This window comes from Budorcas taxicolor, chromosome 7 (assembly GCF_023091745.1).
Source record: "Budorcas taxicolor isolate Tak-1 chromosome 7, Takin1.1, whole genome shotgun sequence".
Lineage (NCBI taxonomy): Eukaryota > Metazoa > Chordata > Mammalia > Artiodactyla > Bovidae > Budorcas > Budorcas taxicolor.
Genome location: NC_068916.1, coordinates 48,994,627 through 49,014,034, shown reverse-complemented (window position 1 = coordinate 49,014,034; position 19,408 = coordinate 48,994,627). Strand labels below are relative to the sequence as shown.

At 36.7% G+C, this 19,408-nt stretch overlaps 1 protein-coding gene across 1 annotated transcript in view; it reads left to right on the top strand.

Annotated features, from left to right (window-relative positions):
- FAM13B (family with sequence similarity 13 member B) overlaps nt 1-19,408 on the top strand; it is a 63,359-nt gene that overhangs the window by 34,297 nt on the left and 9,654 nt on the right. The window contains exons 10-17 of the mRNA XM_052642949.1: nt 1,745-1,877; nt 9,759-9,823; nt 12,426-12,474; nt 12,884-13,031; nt 15,693-15,758; nt 17,171-17,375; nt 17,939-18,068; nt 19,314-19,395. Coding sequence (XP_052498909.1) covers nt 1,745-1,877; nt 9,759-9,823; nt 12,426-12,474; nt 12,884-13,031; nt 15,693-15,758; nt 17,171-17,375; nt 17,939-18,068; nt 19,314-19,395 — 878 coding nt within the window. The remainder of the gene's footprint in view (nt 1-1,744; nt 1,878-9,758; nt 9,824-12,425; nt 12,475-12,883; nt 13,032-15,692; nt 15,759-17,170; nt 17,376-17,938; nt 18,069-19,313; nt 19,396-19,408) is intronic.

The window sequence follows — 19,408 nt, the reverse complement described above, 5'->3', positions numbered from 1 at the left end:
TTGACTATTTTTTATTGAATTATAAAATTGTTTCACCTTTTAAAAAACACTTTTTTCTTAAATGATAGTGTCTGATCTTACTTGACCATTTCTGAAAGTCAGTGTGAAAAGTGACTTTGTATATACTTGCTTATAAATTGTATATACTTTTTCACATTAAAAATCTCAGAAGTCTTCTGTTAAAATAGTAGACATTGAGTCCAGCAAAGTCTGAACACCAGATGAAGTAGCAGACATAATTACTTTTAGGATCTATGTTATGTGAAAAATAACTTTAAAAAGAGTAGACCTATATTCTGTTTTCCACATGGTCACACCATGGCATGTAGTTTTCTAGATAGGTAGGTACTGGGACAGCAGATGGACATCACTCCTAGTGCACGTGGTCATTGAATGACTTGGTGAATGGAATCATCCTTTGCTGTTTAACTTGTTATCCTATCTCCAGGCTTTGCCTTCCCTACACTCTGTTGTTTTAGATAAGCTGTTAATAATTGGATTTGTGTAAGTTAAAAGTACCCCATGTACTGTGTGGTGTGTGATGTTACTCCACTCTTCATCTGACTTGTTATCTTTAAGTGACAAAGGCTTCATATCCTTTCCTGTTACCTCAGCCCTAGAGGTGCTTTCTTCTGAGTCCACAGATGATTTTTATAGTTTGCATTGGTCAGTTTTTGTTTTGGGGACAGATCTATAGGGCAGCATAGATCATGATCTTAAGAAAGACGTACCCAAATTTGGAGAATTCATAGGAAGGCAAAAAAAAAAAAAGTGATGACTAGGTAGAATTTTGTTTTTGTGTTAAGAATTAGATTTTTAAAACGGCACATGTGTCAAATACACCAGACTAGCTATCACATATGGAATGAAACTGAGAAATTAATAGATAGAAATACCAATGCTGGGACTACGTTTATGGAATACTGGATTGTACAACCACAGGTGTGCCATATCATCTGCATGGATGGCATTACCACCAGCCCGTGCAGTGATGTGATGGTCCTGATTTGTATGCTTCGAAGGCATTATTTGAACTATATATAGGTGGATCTGTAGAGGAAGTATTTGAGTTGAATATGAAGGAAAGAAGCAGTATCTAAATGGTAGAAATAGTAGAAAAATGTTTCAAAGGATATAATAAAAGCAGATTTCTTGGAGTTTGCCCTTTTGGCTTAGCTAGAGATCCTGAAAACCTGTGTCTATGCTCAGATATTATTATAGAAATAACTCATATTCTCATGGTAGAATTCTCATGTTGTCTGGTTGGGGTGTCATCTTTATAAACAACCTGCAGTGTTTTACATATTCTAAATTATGTAAGATGAAAAGTCTGCAGTAGGAAACTATTCTTGTTGTACTTGAAAAGATGTTGAGCACTGTTGCCCAGTGCTAGACTTAGGTTTTAATCTGCAAACAGGTCATTATTATGATTTAGCATGTGCATTTGTAAGGGCGATCACTGTTTTGGCACATAAATTATTTTTAAAGCCATTCATTTGCTTGTGAAAATATTCAAAGTGGATAATAAATAAGGTAATTCCTTATAACATCCCATGGAGGGAGAGAAATAAACTTTGAACTCTTTATAATCTAACTTGACATGCTAAATAAACTGGATCTTTATGAAAAAGATACATTTTCTACCACAAGGAAAAGTGTCAGATTGTTACTTTTATTTATTTATTTTAAAGGCATTACATATTCAACATGTGGCCTGATCTGACTTTTTAATCTTCATTACTAGGGTTGATATTGCTGATGGTATTATTAATGCCAGTGAACATAACAGAGACTGTTCAGAACCTGTGGCTAGCGCTAATTTAGACAATGAAGTTATGCAGCAAGATTTTGTATTTGAGGATGAAGAAAATAACCAGGTAAGAAATGTAGACACTTAAAGATCTCTGTGTTAAGTGTACTAGATCAACAGTCCGCCACCTTTTTGGCACTAGGGACTAGTTTCATGGAAGACAGTTTTTCCGTGGATTTGGTGGGGGCTGCTGGTTCAGGTGGTAATGAGAGCAGTGGCAGATGAAGCATTGCTCGCTTGCCTGCCTGCCTCTCACCTCTGCTGTGAGGTGATCCTCACAGGCCAGGATCCTAATAGACTGTGGCCCAGGGGGTGGGGACCCATGTATGTACTACATTACAATTCTGATTGCTTCATGTGTTCCTTTGATACCAGAAGCCATAGTTCACTGTTTTTGCTGATACATGTGTTTGTCTTGATTCCAAGTCCCAAGAACATACATTCTTTCAGTGGAGATCAGGAACCATCATTGAATAGAGAAGTAGATGCAGAATACTTTATTTTTAAATACTTCTCTGGAAGGAAACAAATTACAGTGTCACCTGAGGTGGTTGGTGATTTTATGGTTGAATTTTTTTTTTTTTTTAAAGCCGTGTATGTCCCAGATATTTTCTGAAGAACATGGAATCTTTTCATAATTATGGAAAACCCATGAACATCATTTAAGAAGTAAATTATTTTCACTGTCAACAATTTTTAGTAATAACATTTAAAAAATAATTTCAGTGAGTGTACAAAGCATTTTTCTAAGACGTGTTTCAAAGTTTTGTTAACACTTTTTAAAATAAGATACTTAATGGATGAGGAAATTTTCTTCAGGATGTTTTCATTCTAAATCATATGCTAACATACATATATTAAGGAGTCAAAGATTTGTGTTTAGGCTTTGCCTCTTAATAGCAGCATAACTTTGACTAGTTGCCTAACTTTTCTGAGTTTTTTTTTTTTTTTTCCTTTATATAAGTGGGAGGTAATACCCATTCTAGAGAATTGTTATAAATATCCAAAGAAGTAAAAGTACAAACCTATTTTATGAAGTGGGAAACATTTCACAGAATTTAAGCTGCTCCTGGACTTAGTTTTCTTGGACTCATATGTAACTAATATTCTTAACTTTCTTTCACTGGCATATTAGGTTAATCTCTTTTCATCTGTTCATGGTTATTGATTCTGTTCTTGTCTCTTTGCTCCACTGATACACTTTCTTCACCTAGCTTTCAGAATATCTCACTCCTCTGTTGTTTTTATTCCTCCTTGACTGACTGTTGTATCCCTTTGCTGATTGCTTTTTGTGTTCTGAAATTTAGTATGGCCCAGGGCCCAGTTTTCTCAAGTCACTAATTTTCATTTACTCCATTGGTAATCTCATTTAGTCTAATGGTTTTAAATACTATCTCTCAGCTAAAGGCTCCCAAGTTTATACTCTAGTCCAGATCTTTCTCTTAACTTTAGATTCCTGTACCTAGAAGCTCTGCTTAAGGTTGAATATCTTTGTTGCTGTTCAGTCACTAAGTCGTGTCCAACTCTTTACAACCCTATGGACTGCAGCACACCAGGCTTCCTGTCCTTCACTGTTTCCCTGAGTTTCTTCAGACTCACGTCCATTGAGTCAGTGATGTCATTCAATCATCTCATCCTCTGTTGTCCCCGTCTCTTCTTGCCCTCAATCTTTTCCCAGCATCAGGGTCTTTTCAGATGAGTTGGCTTTTCATATCAGGTGGCCAAAGTATTGGAGCTTCACCTTCAGCATCAGTCCTTCCAGTGAATATTCAGGGTTGATTTCCTTTAGGATGGACTGGTTGAATCTCCTTGCAGTCCACAAGGAGACTGTTGAGAGTCTTTTCTAACACCACAATTCAAAACTGTCAGTTCTTCAGCGCTCAGCCTTCTTTATCGTCCCCTTCTCACATCTGTATGTGACTACTGGAAAAATCATAGCTTTGTCTATATGGACCTTTATTAGCAAAGTGATATCTCTGCTTTTTAATATGCTGTCTAGGTTTGTCATACCTTCCCTTTAAAGGAGCAAGTGTCTTTTAATTTTGTGGCTGCAGTCATCATCTGCAGTGATTTTGAACCTGAAGAAAATGAAATCTGTCACCATTTCTACTTTTCCTCCATCTATTTGCCATGAAGCAATGGGACCGAATGCTGTGATCTTTGCTTTTTCAATGTTGAGTTTTAAGCCATCTTTTTCACCTCTCACCTTCATCAAGAGACTCTTTAATCCTCTTTACATTCTGCCATTAAAGTGGTATCTCTGTATCTGAGGTTGTTGATATTTTTCCTGGCAATCTTGAATATCTTTACGTCTTGATTAAACATCTTAAAACATTTTTTTAAAGACTCATTGATTTGTTTATTTTTGGCTGTACTGGGTCTTTGTTGCTGTGCAGGCTTTTCTCTAGTTACGGCAAGCGGGGACTGCTCTCCAGTTGTGGTGTGTAGGCTTCTCAGTGCATGGATCCTAGGGCGCACAGGCTCCAGTAGTTGCCATGTGTGGGCTCAGTAGTTGTGGCTCTCAGACTCTAGAGTCTGGGCTCATGGGCTCAGTTGACTGAAGCGTGTAGCCTCTTCTTGGAGCAGGGATTGAATCTGGACCACTGGACCACCAGGGAAGCCCTGATAAACATAAACATTTTATAAGCATCTTAACATGCTTAACAAGCTACATGGCAAGGTTTTTTTAAAAAAAATTCTACACCTTTATTATAAGCTAAGTGCTTGCATAAATTTTATTATAAACTAAATGATTGCATAAATTTGGCTGTTTCTCTTTCTTTCATCATGAATGAGAGTTTCTATTGCCCTACTTCCTTGCCAGTGTTTAGGATTTTGGCCATGGCTAATAGGGTATCTAGTGTTATCTCGTTGATACAGTTTACAGTTCCTCATGACATAGTGTTCAGCTTCTTTTCGTATGCTTATTTTACCATCTGAATATCTTGGCTGAATTCAGGTCTCTTTTTCATTTTTTGATCGAGTTGTTTTCTGAGTTTTAAAAGTTCGTTATTATTTTGAGTAAGTCTCTTATCAGATATAAAATATCAGGTCTTTTGCAAATTACTATTTTTTTTAAATGTACCAATGAATTCTGTAGAAAATCTTAAGGATTTTTGTATTGATATGATGAGATTGATCTGTTAAGTTTTTAGTTATAACAAGTTGTATAGTAATTTATATTGTTTGAGGGTGGAAACTGCCTGATTTGAGTTCATATCAAAATATCTGATGTTATCAGTAAATTTCTTACATTGTGCTGTGCCAAGATGCTTCAGCCATGTCTGACTCTTTGAGACCCTGTGGACTGTAGCCTACCAGGCTCCTCTGTCCATGGGATTTTCCAGGCAGGAATACTGGAGTGGGTCTCCATGCAGAGGATGTTCCTGACCCAGGGATTGAATCCACATCTCCTGTGGCTCCCACAGTATAGGCAGATTCTTTACTGGTGAGCCACTGGGGAAGCCCAGATTTCTCATAAAATCAGTTCATTTCCAGATTAGCAGACCTTCATGGCTGGCACCCTGCCAAATTTGCAATTATTTATGTCTTCTGAACCCTGAGAAATTGCTGGAATTTAAGTACCTCCTTTCAGAAGTGAAGGCCAGAAGTATTTGGGAAGCTCTAGCAGACAACCAAGAGGAAGAAATAGCTATCAATTTGACTTGAATTGTTATGAGACTCCACTTTCTTTTTTTAAACAGAAATATTCAATACCTCTGACAGGCAACAACCATTCAATAATGTGTTGTTTTTTAAATCAGTCTCTTTTTTAAAATTAAAAAAATTGAGGTATAGTTGACATATTACATTAGTTTCAAGTGCATAACATTCAGTACATGTGTATATTGTGAAATGATCACAAGTCTAGTTATTAGTATTTGTTACCACACAGTTAAATTTTTTTTTCTTGTGATGAGCCTTTTAAGATCTACTCTCCGCAGCTTTCAGGATTACAATATAGTATTATTGACTGTAGTTATGATGATCTATATTATAGTTCTGTATCTTATTTATTTTATAACTGGAAAATTTATACCTTTTGACTACCTTCATCCATTTTCCCCACTACCAACCCTTACCTCTGGCAACCACCAAATATGTTTTCTATATAGATGTTTGGCTTTATCTTAAAATTCCACATAAAAGTGAGATCATATGGTATTTGTCTTTGTCTAGCTTATTTCATTTAGTCATAATGACTTCAAGGTCTGTCCATGTTATTGCAAGTGGCAGGATGCTGTTTTTTTTATTTTTTAATGGCTGAATAATATTCCATTGTGTGTGTGTATATGTGTGTGTGTGTGTGTGTATGTTATATGTATACACACCCACACAGTAGAAAATTATTCAGCTGTTTATCTATTGAGGGACACTTAGGTTGTTTTTATATCTTGACTATTGTAAATAATCCTGCAGTAAACATGGGGGCACACCTATCTTTCTGAGGCAGCATTTTTCTTTCCTTCACATAAATATCCAGAAATGGAATTGTAGTAAACATGGCAGTTCTATTTTTGATTCTTTGAGGGGCCTCCATACCATTTTCCTTAGCGGCTGTACCTATTTACATTTCCATTTCCTAAACACGAGGCTTCCTTTTTATCTACATCCTCATCGGCACTTACTTTGTGTTGTCTGTTTGATGATAGCCATTCTAATGGGTGTGAGGTAGTACCTTACTGTGGGTTTGATTTGCATTTTCCTGATGGTTAGTGATGTTGAGCACCTTTTCATGTACTTGTTGACCATCTGTACTTTGTTTTTGGGAAAATGTCTATTTAAATGTTCTGCCCATTTTGAAATTGTATTATTTGTGTTTTGCTGTTGAGTTTTATGAGTTCTTTATATATTTTGGAGATTAACTCCTTATCCAGATACATGATTTTGCAAGTATTTTCTGCCATTCTGTAGGTTATTTTTTCATTTTGTTGATGGTTCATCTGCTGTGGAGACCTCATCAGTTTTGACCACATTAATTCAGTGAAAGAAATTGGGCTAGATTGAAGAATATTTAATATATTTTTATATAACCTTTACAAATTGTGAATCATTATGATGTATATATGAAACTTATATAATATTGTATATAAACTACCTCAATTAAAACATTTTTTTAAGTCTCCATAACCTAACTGATGGGGCTTCCCAGGTGGCACAGTGGTAAAGAATCTGCCTGTCAATGCAGGAGACATAAGAGACACACGTTTGATCTCTGAGTTAGGAAGATCCCCTGGAGGAGGAAATGGCAACCCACTCCAGTACTCTTGCCTGGGAAATTCTATGGGCAGAAGAGCCTGGTGGGTTACAGTCCACGAGGTTGCAAAAAACTGGACATGACTGAGCACATACCTTTCACATTTAATTTAACTGACAGAAAAATATAATGAGTTGGCAGCTCATTTAAATGGAAAGTTGTTGTTAATCAAGAAGTTTTTTCTGCTTAATGCACAGCAGAATTTTGCTCGAATGTGTTTTTATATCTGTTCAACTATAAAATCAAGTTGGAGACTACAGTTTTAAGTTTTTCTGGATAATCCAAATCTTTAGATTCTAAAGTTCTGTAGCTCTATTTCTGCCATCTGGTGGTTGAAAATGCTTTAGTAAGTTTTCTTTATAAGCAGATGAAATGTATAGAATAAAGCAGGGATAGTTAGCTTATCTAAAAGAAGTAGCTGCCATACTTGAGCAAAACTAGGCCAGTGGAGATGGAAGGATGAGCGACTAAGCTGTGTGGAAGTATCCGTTGTGGATGGCCAAGGAATGGATGGAGACCAAGGAATTTCCTGGTCTTTAGTTAGCTCCTGTCACTAAGTCCTGACAGCCCCTGACACCTTGGCAATATGATGGTGCTGTAGCTGCTGCTCCCACTGTTGCTGCCATTGCCACCACCTTTTTGCACCAAAGGGCTCTAGCTTTCCTGAATTGAGACCAGCATGCCTTAGATGTCCTTTATGAGGACTCTGATGTTTATGGAGAAAGGAGGGAAGACAGCACAGGCTGCTTTGTCATCTGATATTTTAGAAAAAAGAGCTTTTTTCTTCTTGTGTATAAAGGATTGAATATTTTATCTGGAATGAATTCTGAGAAAGTAAAGTTCTTCTAAGTGATGAAGTATTTTTTAGTTTCTAAGGAAAGTATTGCATATTCCCTCTATGTTAAATGAAGTCTGGCTGTATCCTAACATGACTAATAACTTTTATTTTTCTTTGTCCTGAGATACTGTGTAGAGCACAGTTCTGCACTCGACTCTGAACTTCATCTGTCTTCTCCACTGCTGGGCTGTCAGCTTTTGCTGCTGTCACTGCGTTTTTTTATATTATCCATAATTGAGATCTTGTTTAATACTTTTCACTATTTAAGAATTATGTTGCCTAAATCTGGGTGGAGGATATGTGAATATTAGTTACATCAGTGGTCATATTTTATTTCAGTTATTTCATAGTAAAAAGAATTATAGGTGAAGTTAGGGTTGATCATGTAATAGTATGCTTTATAATAGAGCTTTATAGTTTTTCCTATAAGCTCGCTCTTTTGATTCTCTGACAACAACCATAAGGTAGGCACATAAGTGATTGTTATTTGTCTTGTTTTTCATCAGAAGGAAAGAACTGGGACTTGAATTTGGTGGAGTAAAGCAAAAAGGCTTGTTTTAAATATTGAATCTGTATTATGGTTTTTCATGGTTCCCGAAACCCTCATATTTAAGAATATAAAGCTATATTCCAGAGCATGGAGGTTGTTGAAGTCTGATTTATAGATCAGTGGTTCTATACACTTTGGGTCCCAAGAACCTCTTTATACTCTAGAAAATTATTGAGAATCCCAAAAAACTTTGTGTACCTAGGTATGTCTATTAGTATTTAGTATATTAGAAATTAAAATCAAGCAATTAAAATATTTATTCACCTTTTTGAGCACAGATGTCAACACCTGAGGTCATCTCAAGGTTAAATAATAAAGGCTTAAATAATGTGAAAAAAAATATTTATTCACTTAACATAATAAACTTACTCAAGGTAACATAAATAAGATTGCTTTTTTTTCTTAATAAAAAGCAGCTATTTTTAAAAGAAGTTATTTTGAGGCATGGCATTGTTATACATACTTAAAGATCTTGCTACTTTCTGGCTTAGAAGTCAGCTGGATTCTCATATGTGCTTCTGCATTCCTTCTGTTGCTATAGATTCTTTTGTTTCAAGCGCATAAGGCTAGTTAGCTTCACAGAGATACGTAGTTCAAAAAGAGAGAGTATTTTAATAACTTTTTGCAGACTGTCTTTCACATTAAACAAAACTGCACAAGTAGTAGTTTCTTTAAGAATCTAGGAAGATCAAATCTTGTTGATTTCTGAGGTGATCATCAAAAACACTAAAAGGTTTACATAGTTTGAAGTAATAATGCACAGGACATTTGTACTAGACTTGATAGGTATTTATTTTAAGGAGGAGTAGGCATGGAATGGTATCTCAAAGCCCGTTGGAAAATTAGGGAGCATTCTCATGTGCTTTTGAGTTTCAGAGTTGTTATTTCAAATGTATGTCATAAAGGGATCTGGTGAACTATGTGACTCCTCTGTTACCTGCTAGGAAGTTAACCAACTTGGATGTTCATTGCTGATGAGAAAGAGAAGTAGCAGACCATCGTTTTTAGAGGAGAAAATTCTAAGGAAGGATAAAGAATGTGATAGTAGTAGCAGTAGCTACTGCCCAGTAGGGTAGCAAGAAATACCGAGTCCTCGTTTTATACACACGCACCCCCATACACACAACTCAAGTTTTGAGGAAGGCAAATTACTCTCTAAAAAGGGACGTTAACACCTACAGACTATTATCAGTAGTAGTTAAAAGAGGGGCATTTGACTAACTTATAATCTAACATCCTAATTTAGATATCTCAACTTTAAGGGGATGGGAACTCCATTAATAAGTGGTGTTCTTTTTGTCAGTGTGTAGGTATATTGTTAGAGCCGTGCAGTGACCATGGTGATGGTGAAGATGACTGTCTTGAGAGGTAAGCATTTTTTCTTGTTGTTGCTAATTAACTATTCATGTTGAAAACTGGAGTTCTTTACAGATTCTGGGGTGAATTTTTTAGATGAAGCTTTCTGTTACAACATATATTTTAGGTGAGCAAACAAAACCAAACATCTTATTTTGATGATAAGTATAAAGCATATTGGAGCTTCCCAGATGGCTCAGTGGTAAAGAATCTACCTGCCAAAGCAGGATACTGTTTGGATCCCTGGGTTGGGAAGATCCCCTGGAGAAGGAAATGGCAACCCACTCCAGTATTCTTGCCTGGGAAATCCCGTGGACAGAGGAGCCTGGTGGGCTACAGTCCATGGGGTCACAAAGATTCAGATATGACTGAGCTCCTGAGCAGCAGCAGCAGCATAAGGCATATTAAATGTCCATAAATATTCAGAGTAGATACAGGTTAAGACTGGTGTTATAAATTGGAAAACATTCAGAAATTAGAACACTGCCTTCTTGGAAACACTTCAAACTTTTCACTTGATTTGTAGAACAGTTTGGGAGTTTATTGGATCTTCCCTGGTGGCTCAGATGGTAAAGCGTCTGCCTACAATGCCTACCATGTGGGAGACCCGGGTTCAATCCTTGGGTCAGGAAGATCTCCTGGAGAAGGAAATGGCAACCCACTCCAGTGGGTTCCATTCTTGCCTGGAAAATCCCATGGATGGTGGAATCTGGTAGGCTACAGTCCACGGGGTCGCAAAGAGTCAGACAGGACTGAGCGACTTTACTTGGGGAGTTTGTTGATACTCTGAATACATGCTTCAGTGAGTTAATTCAGAAGTCTTGAAACTGGACAACTAACTGAAAGATTGTAACATATTTGCCTGAACAAACATATAGGGATGTTTTTGCTCCTATTCCAGTTCCTCTGTGTGTCCTAGTACAGTCCTACCCAGTTACTGCTTGTTTATGTCCTTGGCTTGCAGTAATGGAAGGGGGCATTCCCTAGGCAATAAGTCTTTGAACTATGTGTAGTCCCCATAGATGCTTGATAGAGTCCCTTTGAACAGAAGCTTTCTAGAATGTTTTAAAGTTTTGGATGTCGTTACTCTTTTTATGATTTGTTAAGACATTGCTAAAAAATGTGGATAATTCTCTTAAGAATGACGGTTTGATCTTCTGAAAACACATCAGTAATGAAGTTGCAGACTAGACTGTAAATACTGAGAAATCCCATACAGCGTTACTGATTTGGTGGTAGCCTGTTGGCAAGGGTAAACTTGCATTAATGTTGTTATGTCTCTTAACTGTGAGTAGAAAACCTGTTCTCTTAGGGCAGGTAAATTCTTTGGAGCCATGTCTCTGGAGCATCCCCCTACACTGAAGGTCCACAGATTTCCTGCTTACAGCAGCTCCTTGTGCTTCCTTTCAGGAGGCAGGAATGATCCTCTTCCAGCCCAGGGAATATTGGAGCTATGGGCTGAAGATAAAAGATTAACAGCATTAACAGGCATCCCCAAAATGATGACATCTGGATTTGATAGAACAATAAGGATCCATCTAGTGAGGACTCAAGCTTTTTTGAGAAAGCTCTTTCCTCTTCAACTTACGTATAGATTAGCAAGCTGCTTTTTAGACCAAAAGATTTTCTTGGTTAGGTAGATTACATTTTGTTTGTTTAACCCTCATGTTTCTCAAATTTAGATCTGTTAGGCTAGAATTTAACTCATTCCCCCATTTGTTCCCACTCTAAGCAAAAGAGGGCCTTTGCTTGCCAGGGAATTTAGTTTGTTTTCCATGTTCAGCAGGCAAGGTAATTATATATATATGAGGAGCTGACTTGCCACGTTTAGATCAAGACCTGTGCACACTTTTATGGCAGGGGAGGAGCAGCAGCTATGAGTATCACTGTAGATTGCATTGCCACAGTGTCTTTGGGGAGGAGGACATTCCTACAGTCAGCATATTGATAACTTACTGTGATACTAGATATTCTGTTGAGGTCAAGTAGGTAGAGATGATTTGTGACAGCTTGCTTTAACACTTATTCTAGATAGGGATTAGTTTTTATAGGGAAATAAATGAATCGAAATTTTATAAAATTTCCTTTTTATGTTATTACCATTATGTTTTGAAGAAGGAGAGGTTTAGAAGTAGTAACTTTGTTTTGATTGTAATAGAATACCATCAGATTTAAAATTTAGGACATAGCTTTACCTTTAAAAAAATCTGTAAATGGAAAAAGATGTTCCAGAATATGGAAGAATGAAGTCAATTGGTTAAAACTGTTACTTATTTTATAAAACCTTTTTCATTATATATTCATTTCTTTTGTTTTTTAATTATTGTGAATTATATTTTTCCTTTTAAAGTGTTTTTCATTTTGGGGAGTAGATGTGTAAGGGAGTGGTGAATGTACATAATTTTTCTGAACATGAACTGATTTCTCTGGATATTTTCAGTAGTGTGTGTTTTTCAGATATAGGGCTCCAAAGAATGGGCATATGTGCAGTTGTCATTTTCTTTTCTCACACTGTAAATGCTAACTCTATGAGAAAGAGGAATCTAGATAAGAAATATGTAGTGATAGTAACCAATTTATTCTTAAAAGACTAATAACTTTACTTGATTTTTAGGAATGAATATTTGTCACTTGACAGTGATAAATTGTCACACTTGATTCTGGTAAGAATTACTTTTCTTTATGGTTCTTTAAAGTTTGAGTAGGTTTAATCTACCAGTTATTTTATCTAGCCTTTGACTCTTGGGTTTAATAGGTTTAAAGGAGATTTAAATGCAAATACTCCTACCAGTTGTTTTACAATCAAGCAGCCACTTGTTTGCCACTTTTGGTTTTTGGTTTGTTTTTGCTTTTGTTTTCTAATTTGCCACTTTTGATCGCAAGAAACTTGGTTATGAAAACAATTTTCTTAGTTTGGGATCCAGACTTTGTCTTGAATGGTGGGACTGGGACAGTTGCCTACGTAGGCACAGTAAACTAATGAGGACCATATAAGAACATAAGCTGGTTGTTTTTAAATAGGGCGTGGAAAGCTTCTTGTTTGTGAAATGTATTCTTTATTTTAAAATACAGGATTCTAGTAGCAAGATATGTGATTTGAATGCCAACACTGAATCAGAAGTCCCAGGAAGTCAAAGTGTTGGTGTTCAAGAGGAAGCAGCATGTGTCCAAATTCCACTTTTAGATCTGAAGAATGTTTCTGATGGTGATAAATGGGAAGGTAATTTTACCCACACACATTATTTTCCTGATAATGTTATTTGTAACTGAAATTACCCAAGGCAATAATGAGATTACTGCTCTTTTCTGAGCAACCTTATTCATTTTTATTTGGTTCATATAAGAGTGAGTGATTATTTTTACTCAAATGCGCTAATGAAATTATGGGGCAGTTATCTTATTTGAATTAATTCTTATCTGATCCATTAGCTCTGAGGATGGATGTTAAAACATAAAGAAAATAAAATCAAGGGTAGGCTTTTGTTAATTGTTTAACCAAACCAGGTGCTATCTTTGTTTTTGAAAGTCCAGTATGTTAGTGGTTAGGGATCTCACCACTTTAAATAGAGAGCCTAGAATACAGCTGCCTTTTCTTTATAATCATCAGAAATACATTTAAAAGAGATTATTTTCAGAGGTATTTGTAAGCAAATATTGTACTATGTCCCTGTATCTCTGTTAGGTTTTGAAGGTATGGGAGGAGGGTCCTAACAAGTTTTACAAAGGAGAGAAATTTTAATTTTAACTAAAAAGGCAAAACCACACGGGTTAAAACTCAGCAGAAGTGTATTTAAGACCTTAGTTTTTTTTTAATCAAAAGGAGCAAAAACTAGAAATAATTATGGAAGAGTATATGGATATCTACTGTTTACTTTGAAATCCATGAAGAAAACAAGATGGTTAATGGAATGGAAATGTTATGAAGCAAGTATAGTGAAATGTTAGTAGTAGAATCTAGGGGATTGGTATACGGATGTCCTTTGTAAAATTCTCTAAAAACTTTGCTGTGTATTTGTAAACGTTCAAATAAAATGTTGCACTTGAGGAGTAGAAATAAGAAGCATATTTGGATCCAGGGGGGCTTCTGGATCATATCCTTTCCTATGTAAAGAGATAAGGAGACCACTCAGAAATTGTAAAGTTACATATTTGTTCACTTGAATGAAGATCCCTTCGTAATCTCACCTTTGGCAAGTTAGCTAATGACATACAGTGGCAGTAACAAGGAATTGCAACGCCTATATCATGTACTCCTTTTGCCACCTCAAGTCTACACACCTGGTCACAGTTGGAGCATTTTTATTTATTTTTAAGGTATAGCCAATAATTTAAAAGCCCCAACCAAGTCATTCTGCCAATCTTTACTGTTGTCTTTCAACCCCACTCCTCCCTTTTTGGCCTAGATGTTTGGCATGCCCAGCGGTGTGTTATGTGTCATAACTTAGACTAAATCAGGAAGTTATCTTCCATTTACTTTGTTCTGGGTTATTCAGGATGTCTGGGATTTATGAAGATGCTCCCCAGGGTTAGGGATATATTAGCATTCTGGTGGCAGTGAAGATCAAATGTCCCTTTAAGTTACTCCTCCTGGTGTGGTTACTGAGAAGGAGTGGTAGTCATCAGAGCATCCTTTGAGCTGAAAGTTAGGAAAGGAGTCTCTGAAAGATGAAGCTGGGCTTCTGACAGAGTATTTAATGCTGCTGCTTTTTGGAGGATGCAGATAAATAGCCCTTTATAGTCCTTGGCCTGAGGGTCCTGATCTTAAGTTTTAAGCATAGAAGGCCATTTGTTTTCCATTGTCTGAGAAGATAGGACATTCTCTGTCCAGCTTCAGCTTTCTGAGGGCTTCCCTAAAGAGAGCCTGATGCTAGGCTGTCTTTTGCTGCCTTGTTGGAATCCACCGTTTACAGATTGTGATGGTAGGGAAGGGAAGGTCACTATGTACTCCTGATCCCTGATTTTCAGTGTCTGAGCTGCCCTGGCTCAACAGCTGTGACAAGTCCACATAGACCTCCTCCTGGCTTTTCCAGGAATACGGGTCACTGACTTTCAGAGAGCCAACAGCAGTTGACACCTGAGTGAACTTCTCAGCCATGAACTCTGCATGTGCTTGGGAGAGTGGCTGTTAGCAGACCATGTTGCTCTTTCCACTTGTCCCCACAATACAGAGACTTATTTTCTATAACTGGGAGTTTAGGATATTCTAAAATAATAGTCTTCCTCAAGAAACCAAATTACTTTAGATCTGCATACCTTGGAATAAGAGATGTACCCCGTTTGAAATGACTCTTAACAGAGAAGTAGGGTGACTTCAAATGGAGGACCATCTCATTCTTCCTAAGTATGTGGGTCTTGGGTTTTTGTATTGTTCCAAGGGTAGTCAGCAAAATGCAGTTAGCGAGTGGGTAGCACATGTCTGCCACCAGTATGCATTTGTAGCCATCCAGAGGTCTTGGTTTTTAATGGAAGTGGGCATCTTTACTTCAGATTCTTTCCTGCTTACTCTTGTATGAGATAACAGTAGAATCTTTTTGCAGAGCAAACTAAGGGAAATATTTTTCTGTCAAATTGTTTATACTGAAAAGCTTCCACAGTACCTGATTAAGTTTCCATTTCTTCAGTTTTATGTTTGAGTTTTAATAGAACAGCACTACTTTAATTTTTTTGCCTTGCTTGCTGACATGGAAATGTATGTTTGTGTTTGTTTTTAAAGTTTGGTTAGTAGTAATTTCTTTGAACAAAGTTTTTGAGCAGAATGCCTAACTGGTTTTAGGGAAATGTTTTTGGTATCTTTGGCTTTGTGTTAGTTATGTGTATGGTTTGTTCTGACTGTGCTGTGTGTTCACTTTAGTATTTTTTGCCATTTTTTCCATTTTATTAGCGTCATGCCCTATCACTTTTCCCCTCATTGATTTCAAAACAATGCATCTGCAGAGAGATGGGGAGGGTAAGTATGGTTCACCATAGTTTAGCTTTTTTGCCTTTTTATGGTTCACTTTGTTTGCCTTTTTATTAGCCCTTCTCCTGCTGTCCCCAAATATTAGGAAAACTGTTCTGGGTTAAAAATGATACCCAGAAAATACTGTTTTTTGTTAGTTCCCTCTTTTCTTAAAACAGGAGATATCTCATAAAATGTTTATTTCCACTTACTTATTTTCTGGGAAGCAGGTACAAGGGTTGCTTTGAAAATCACTTTATTGCTGGGTTTATTATGGGATTGCACGCTATGTACCCAATTTTTAGTTATCAGATTGATCTGGGCTTTAAAAACTAAGTTGATTATGTTCTTATTATCCTGAAAAAATGTAATGCTTTACATTGCTAATGCATAAAGTTAAACTAAATTAGTAGCAGTTCATAGGTATTGTGCGAAAAAAAAAAATGTCGTTCTTGCTTTTTGACACTGTCAAGCCAATTTTTGCATTCTAAAATACTTACTTCATTTTTGCTATTAAAAGCCATTTAGCATCAAAAATTTACACTATAGTCATATATTAAGTTAACGTGTAGATGGAAAAGTCCTGATCCCCTCCCCAAATCAAGGGATACTTGAAGATAATTTTGTATTTGGAGTATATTTGTGGGTTGTGTGTTTATCTGTATGTGTTCTGTATGTAATCAAGCCTTATTTGTGCAGAGACATCAGATACCTCAACACGGCTTCATTTGAGAACTTATAGGATAACTCTGATGAAATAAATGTGCTTAAGAAGGAGTACTGCTATTAAATTTTGTCTTGTTAATACTTTTGGGTTTAATTATTAAAATAAGTATTATACACAGGAATCCTGTAGCAGAAAATAACCACCTCTGTTTAATGTTAGAGTCCAGGTATTGTCAGGTGAATTAGCTGCTTGTTTATAAATGTAACAGTTCTTTTGTTTGGAGTCCAAGAGCTCCATTTGCTGAGTATTCTGAATAGCATGGGGAATAGCTTCCACTTATTAACATAGTCACTTGATAGTGAGGGACAATTTATTCATCTGGCAGCATTTGGCTTAGTTAAATTCCCAATTAAGGACTGTTAAATGTTTACTGTTTCTAAATGAAGACTTTTCCCTACTGGAAAAATAGCATTTAGTATAATTTTGAAGAGCTTGACAGTGTCCCTTCTTGCTTTGTGACTGGTTTCAGAAATTTAAAGTGTAACTGCTTATGTGAAATTAGAACTGAAGTAAAAAGTGAAGCTCAGACAACTTCAAACTGTAGTAGGCTATATGAAGATCCTAGGATCCCATAAATATTACAAGAACCACTACAGAGTGATATGGTTTAAAGAACATATAGCTGATACTGTGTGACTTTTTTTCATACAGAACCAAGAGACCCATGGTACTATTCTTTGTGTTTGTTTTCCAGAGCCATTTCCTGCTTTTAAGTCTTGGCAGGAAGACTCTGAGTCTGGAGAAGCTCAGCTGTCTCCACAAGCTGGAAGAATGAATCATCACCCTCTGGAAGAAGACTGTCCTCCAGTGTTATCACATCGAAGTTTAGATTTTGGGCAAAGCCAGCGTTTCCTACATGATCCAGAAATGTCCTCATCTAAAGCACTTTCTTTTGCTAGGTAAGTGATTTTTATTTTCTTATGGGCAGTGAATCCTATCACATACCCAGGTCCTTTGAGAGATTTTAATCCTCTAGGCGTATAGTTGAAAGCTTTCTTTCCAGTTTCATGAAGCATGCTTTTGTGGTTTATTATTTTGAGTGCCCTCAAATTCTGAGTTCATTGAGCATCTATTAAGGTTTGCTCTCTGATAGACATCTTTCCGTGATGTATTTATTTATTCATTCATGACTGAAATTGATCCTGAAAGTTAAAACGTTTCCTTTGCAGTTTGGACACCAAAAGAGCTCTAAGCTGCTTGGTGTCTTTGTTTTTTTCCTGCATTTGCCCAAACGCCTTTTGAATAATTCCAGATTGTTTTCATTGCTACTGTGTTAGCTTTTTGTGGTCTCCAGCCTAGTTCAAGTTTCTTTTTACCACCTGTCTGTCAGTGTTAGGGGTTTAATTGCACTGAAAAAATTTACTTCTTGATAATAGTATGATGTTTTATCAGGGTGATAGGAGAGATGGTGTTGATAACTTGAAAATTTAACTAACAGTGTTTACCTCTTGTTTTAATTCAGGATTCGAAGATCATCCTTTAGTTCAAAAGATGAGAAAAGAGAGGACAGAACACCATATCAATTAGTCAAGAAACTTCAGAAAAAAATCAGACAATTTGAGGAACAATTTGAAAGGGAAAGAAATGGCAAGGTAAGTTTGTAGCACTGTCCATTGTAAAGTAGATCTGTTGGAACTTAGAGGACATTCTCCCATCTCTTTCCTGGGAGAAAGAACTAATCTAAGATGTCCAGAAAAACAGCACTCATATAGATCTGAGATTATATAGTTCCTTAGCATTCTGAGTCCGGACTAGTATTCTTGCCATTGTACCACTGAATTTTTATATTTCTGTTGGAAAAGAGTTTGTCAAATTTTAAGGCAAATACTTTACGTTGACAGATTATATTAATGCTATTTCTGCTCCCTTAAAACCACAGGTAGCCAGGGGAGGTGGGGATGAAGGGGTGAGATATTTAATCGTTAGAACATGTGAAGTAGGAAAAGTCTTATACTTGAAGTCAGAAGACGTTTAGTTAGATCTGCTTTCTGCCAGTTGCTAGACCTCTTCTGAGAGAACTTTACTTACTTATCTTGCCCTGTCTACTTAAAGTAAGATAAATGAAGATTGAGTGAACTCTCTGCTGTGAACACTGTCAAATACTATTTGAGCAGAAATTAAAATAACCTTTGGGATTTCCCTGGCAGTCCAGTGGTTAAGACTCCATACTTCCATGTAGGGGGGTGAGGGCTCCATTCCTGGTAAGAGGACTAAGATTCTGCATGCCACACTGCATGCTGCAAAAAAAACTCCAACAACAATAATAACAAAAAACCCCACATTGCATACCCACAAAGATTTTAATGATTGTTTCCTATTCTTTTTTAGAATCTCATTTATTAATTTTACTGAGGTATTAACAAATTTTTTTAAAACATTATCTTTATGAAGGAACAGTGGCAGTCTATGAGTAGATTTTTAGTCGTAGAGTTGTTGTAGGTTGGATTATCTGGGAAGCATTCTGAGACAGAGATTTCAGTGCATACCGTTTCCAAGGGAGTGTTTAGGGAGAATTAAAGCTGTAAGGAGTAAGGCATTATGGTTGAGAGGAGAGTGTAGACCTGGGATATAGTTGCATTCATGGCCTCAGCCTGATTCCAGTGTTTCCAGCTAGGATGGCTGAATTAAGATGATTCAGGATTGACTGAATTAAGATGAAGAAGCCAGGCCTTTTTAATCCTATATAACCAGTCATGGATGTGAGCTGCTCTGGAGGAGGGGGTTGTAACCTTGGGCCAGGCAGCTCATGTGGGCAAAGGCAATTCCCAGAGAGGGACTTAGCACAGATAGGGGTTGATGAGTACATAATCTGTGATTCTGTTTTTCTAATTTTTCAGCCCTCCTACAGTGATATAGCAGCCAATCCAAAGGTATTAAAATGGATGACAGAGCTCACCAAACTGCGAAAGCAAATTAAAGGTATAAAATGGGC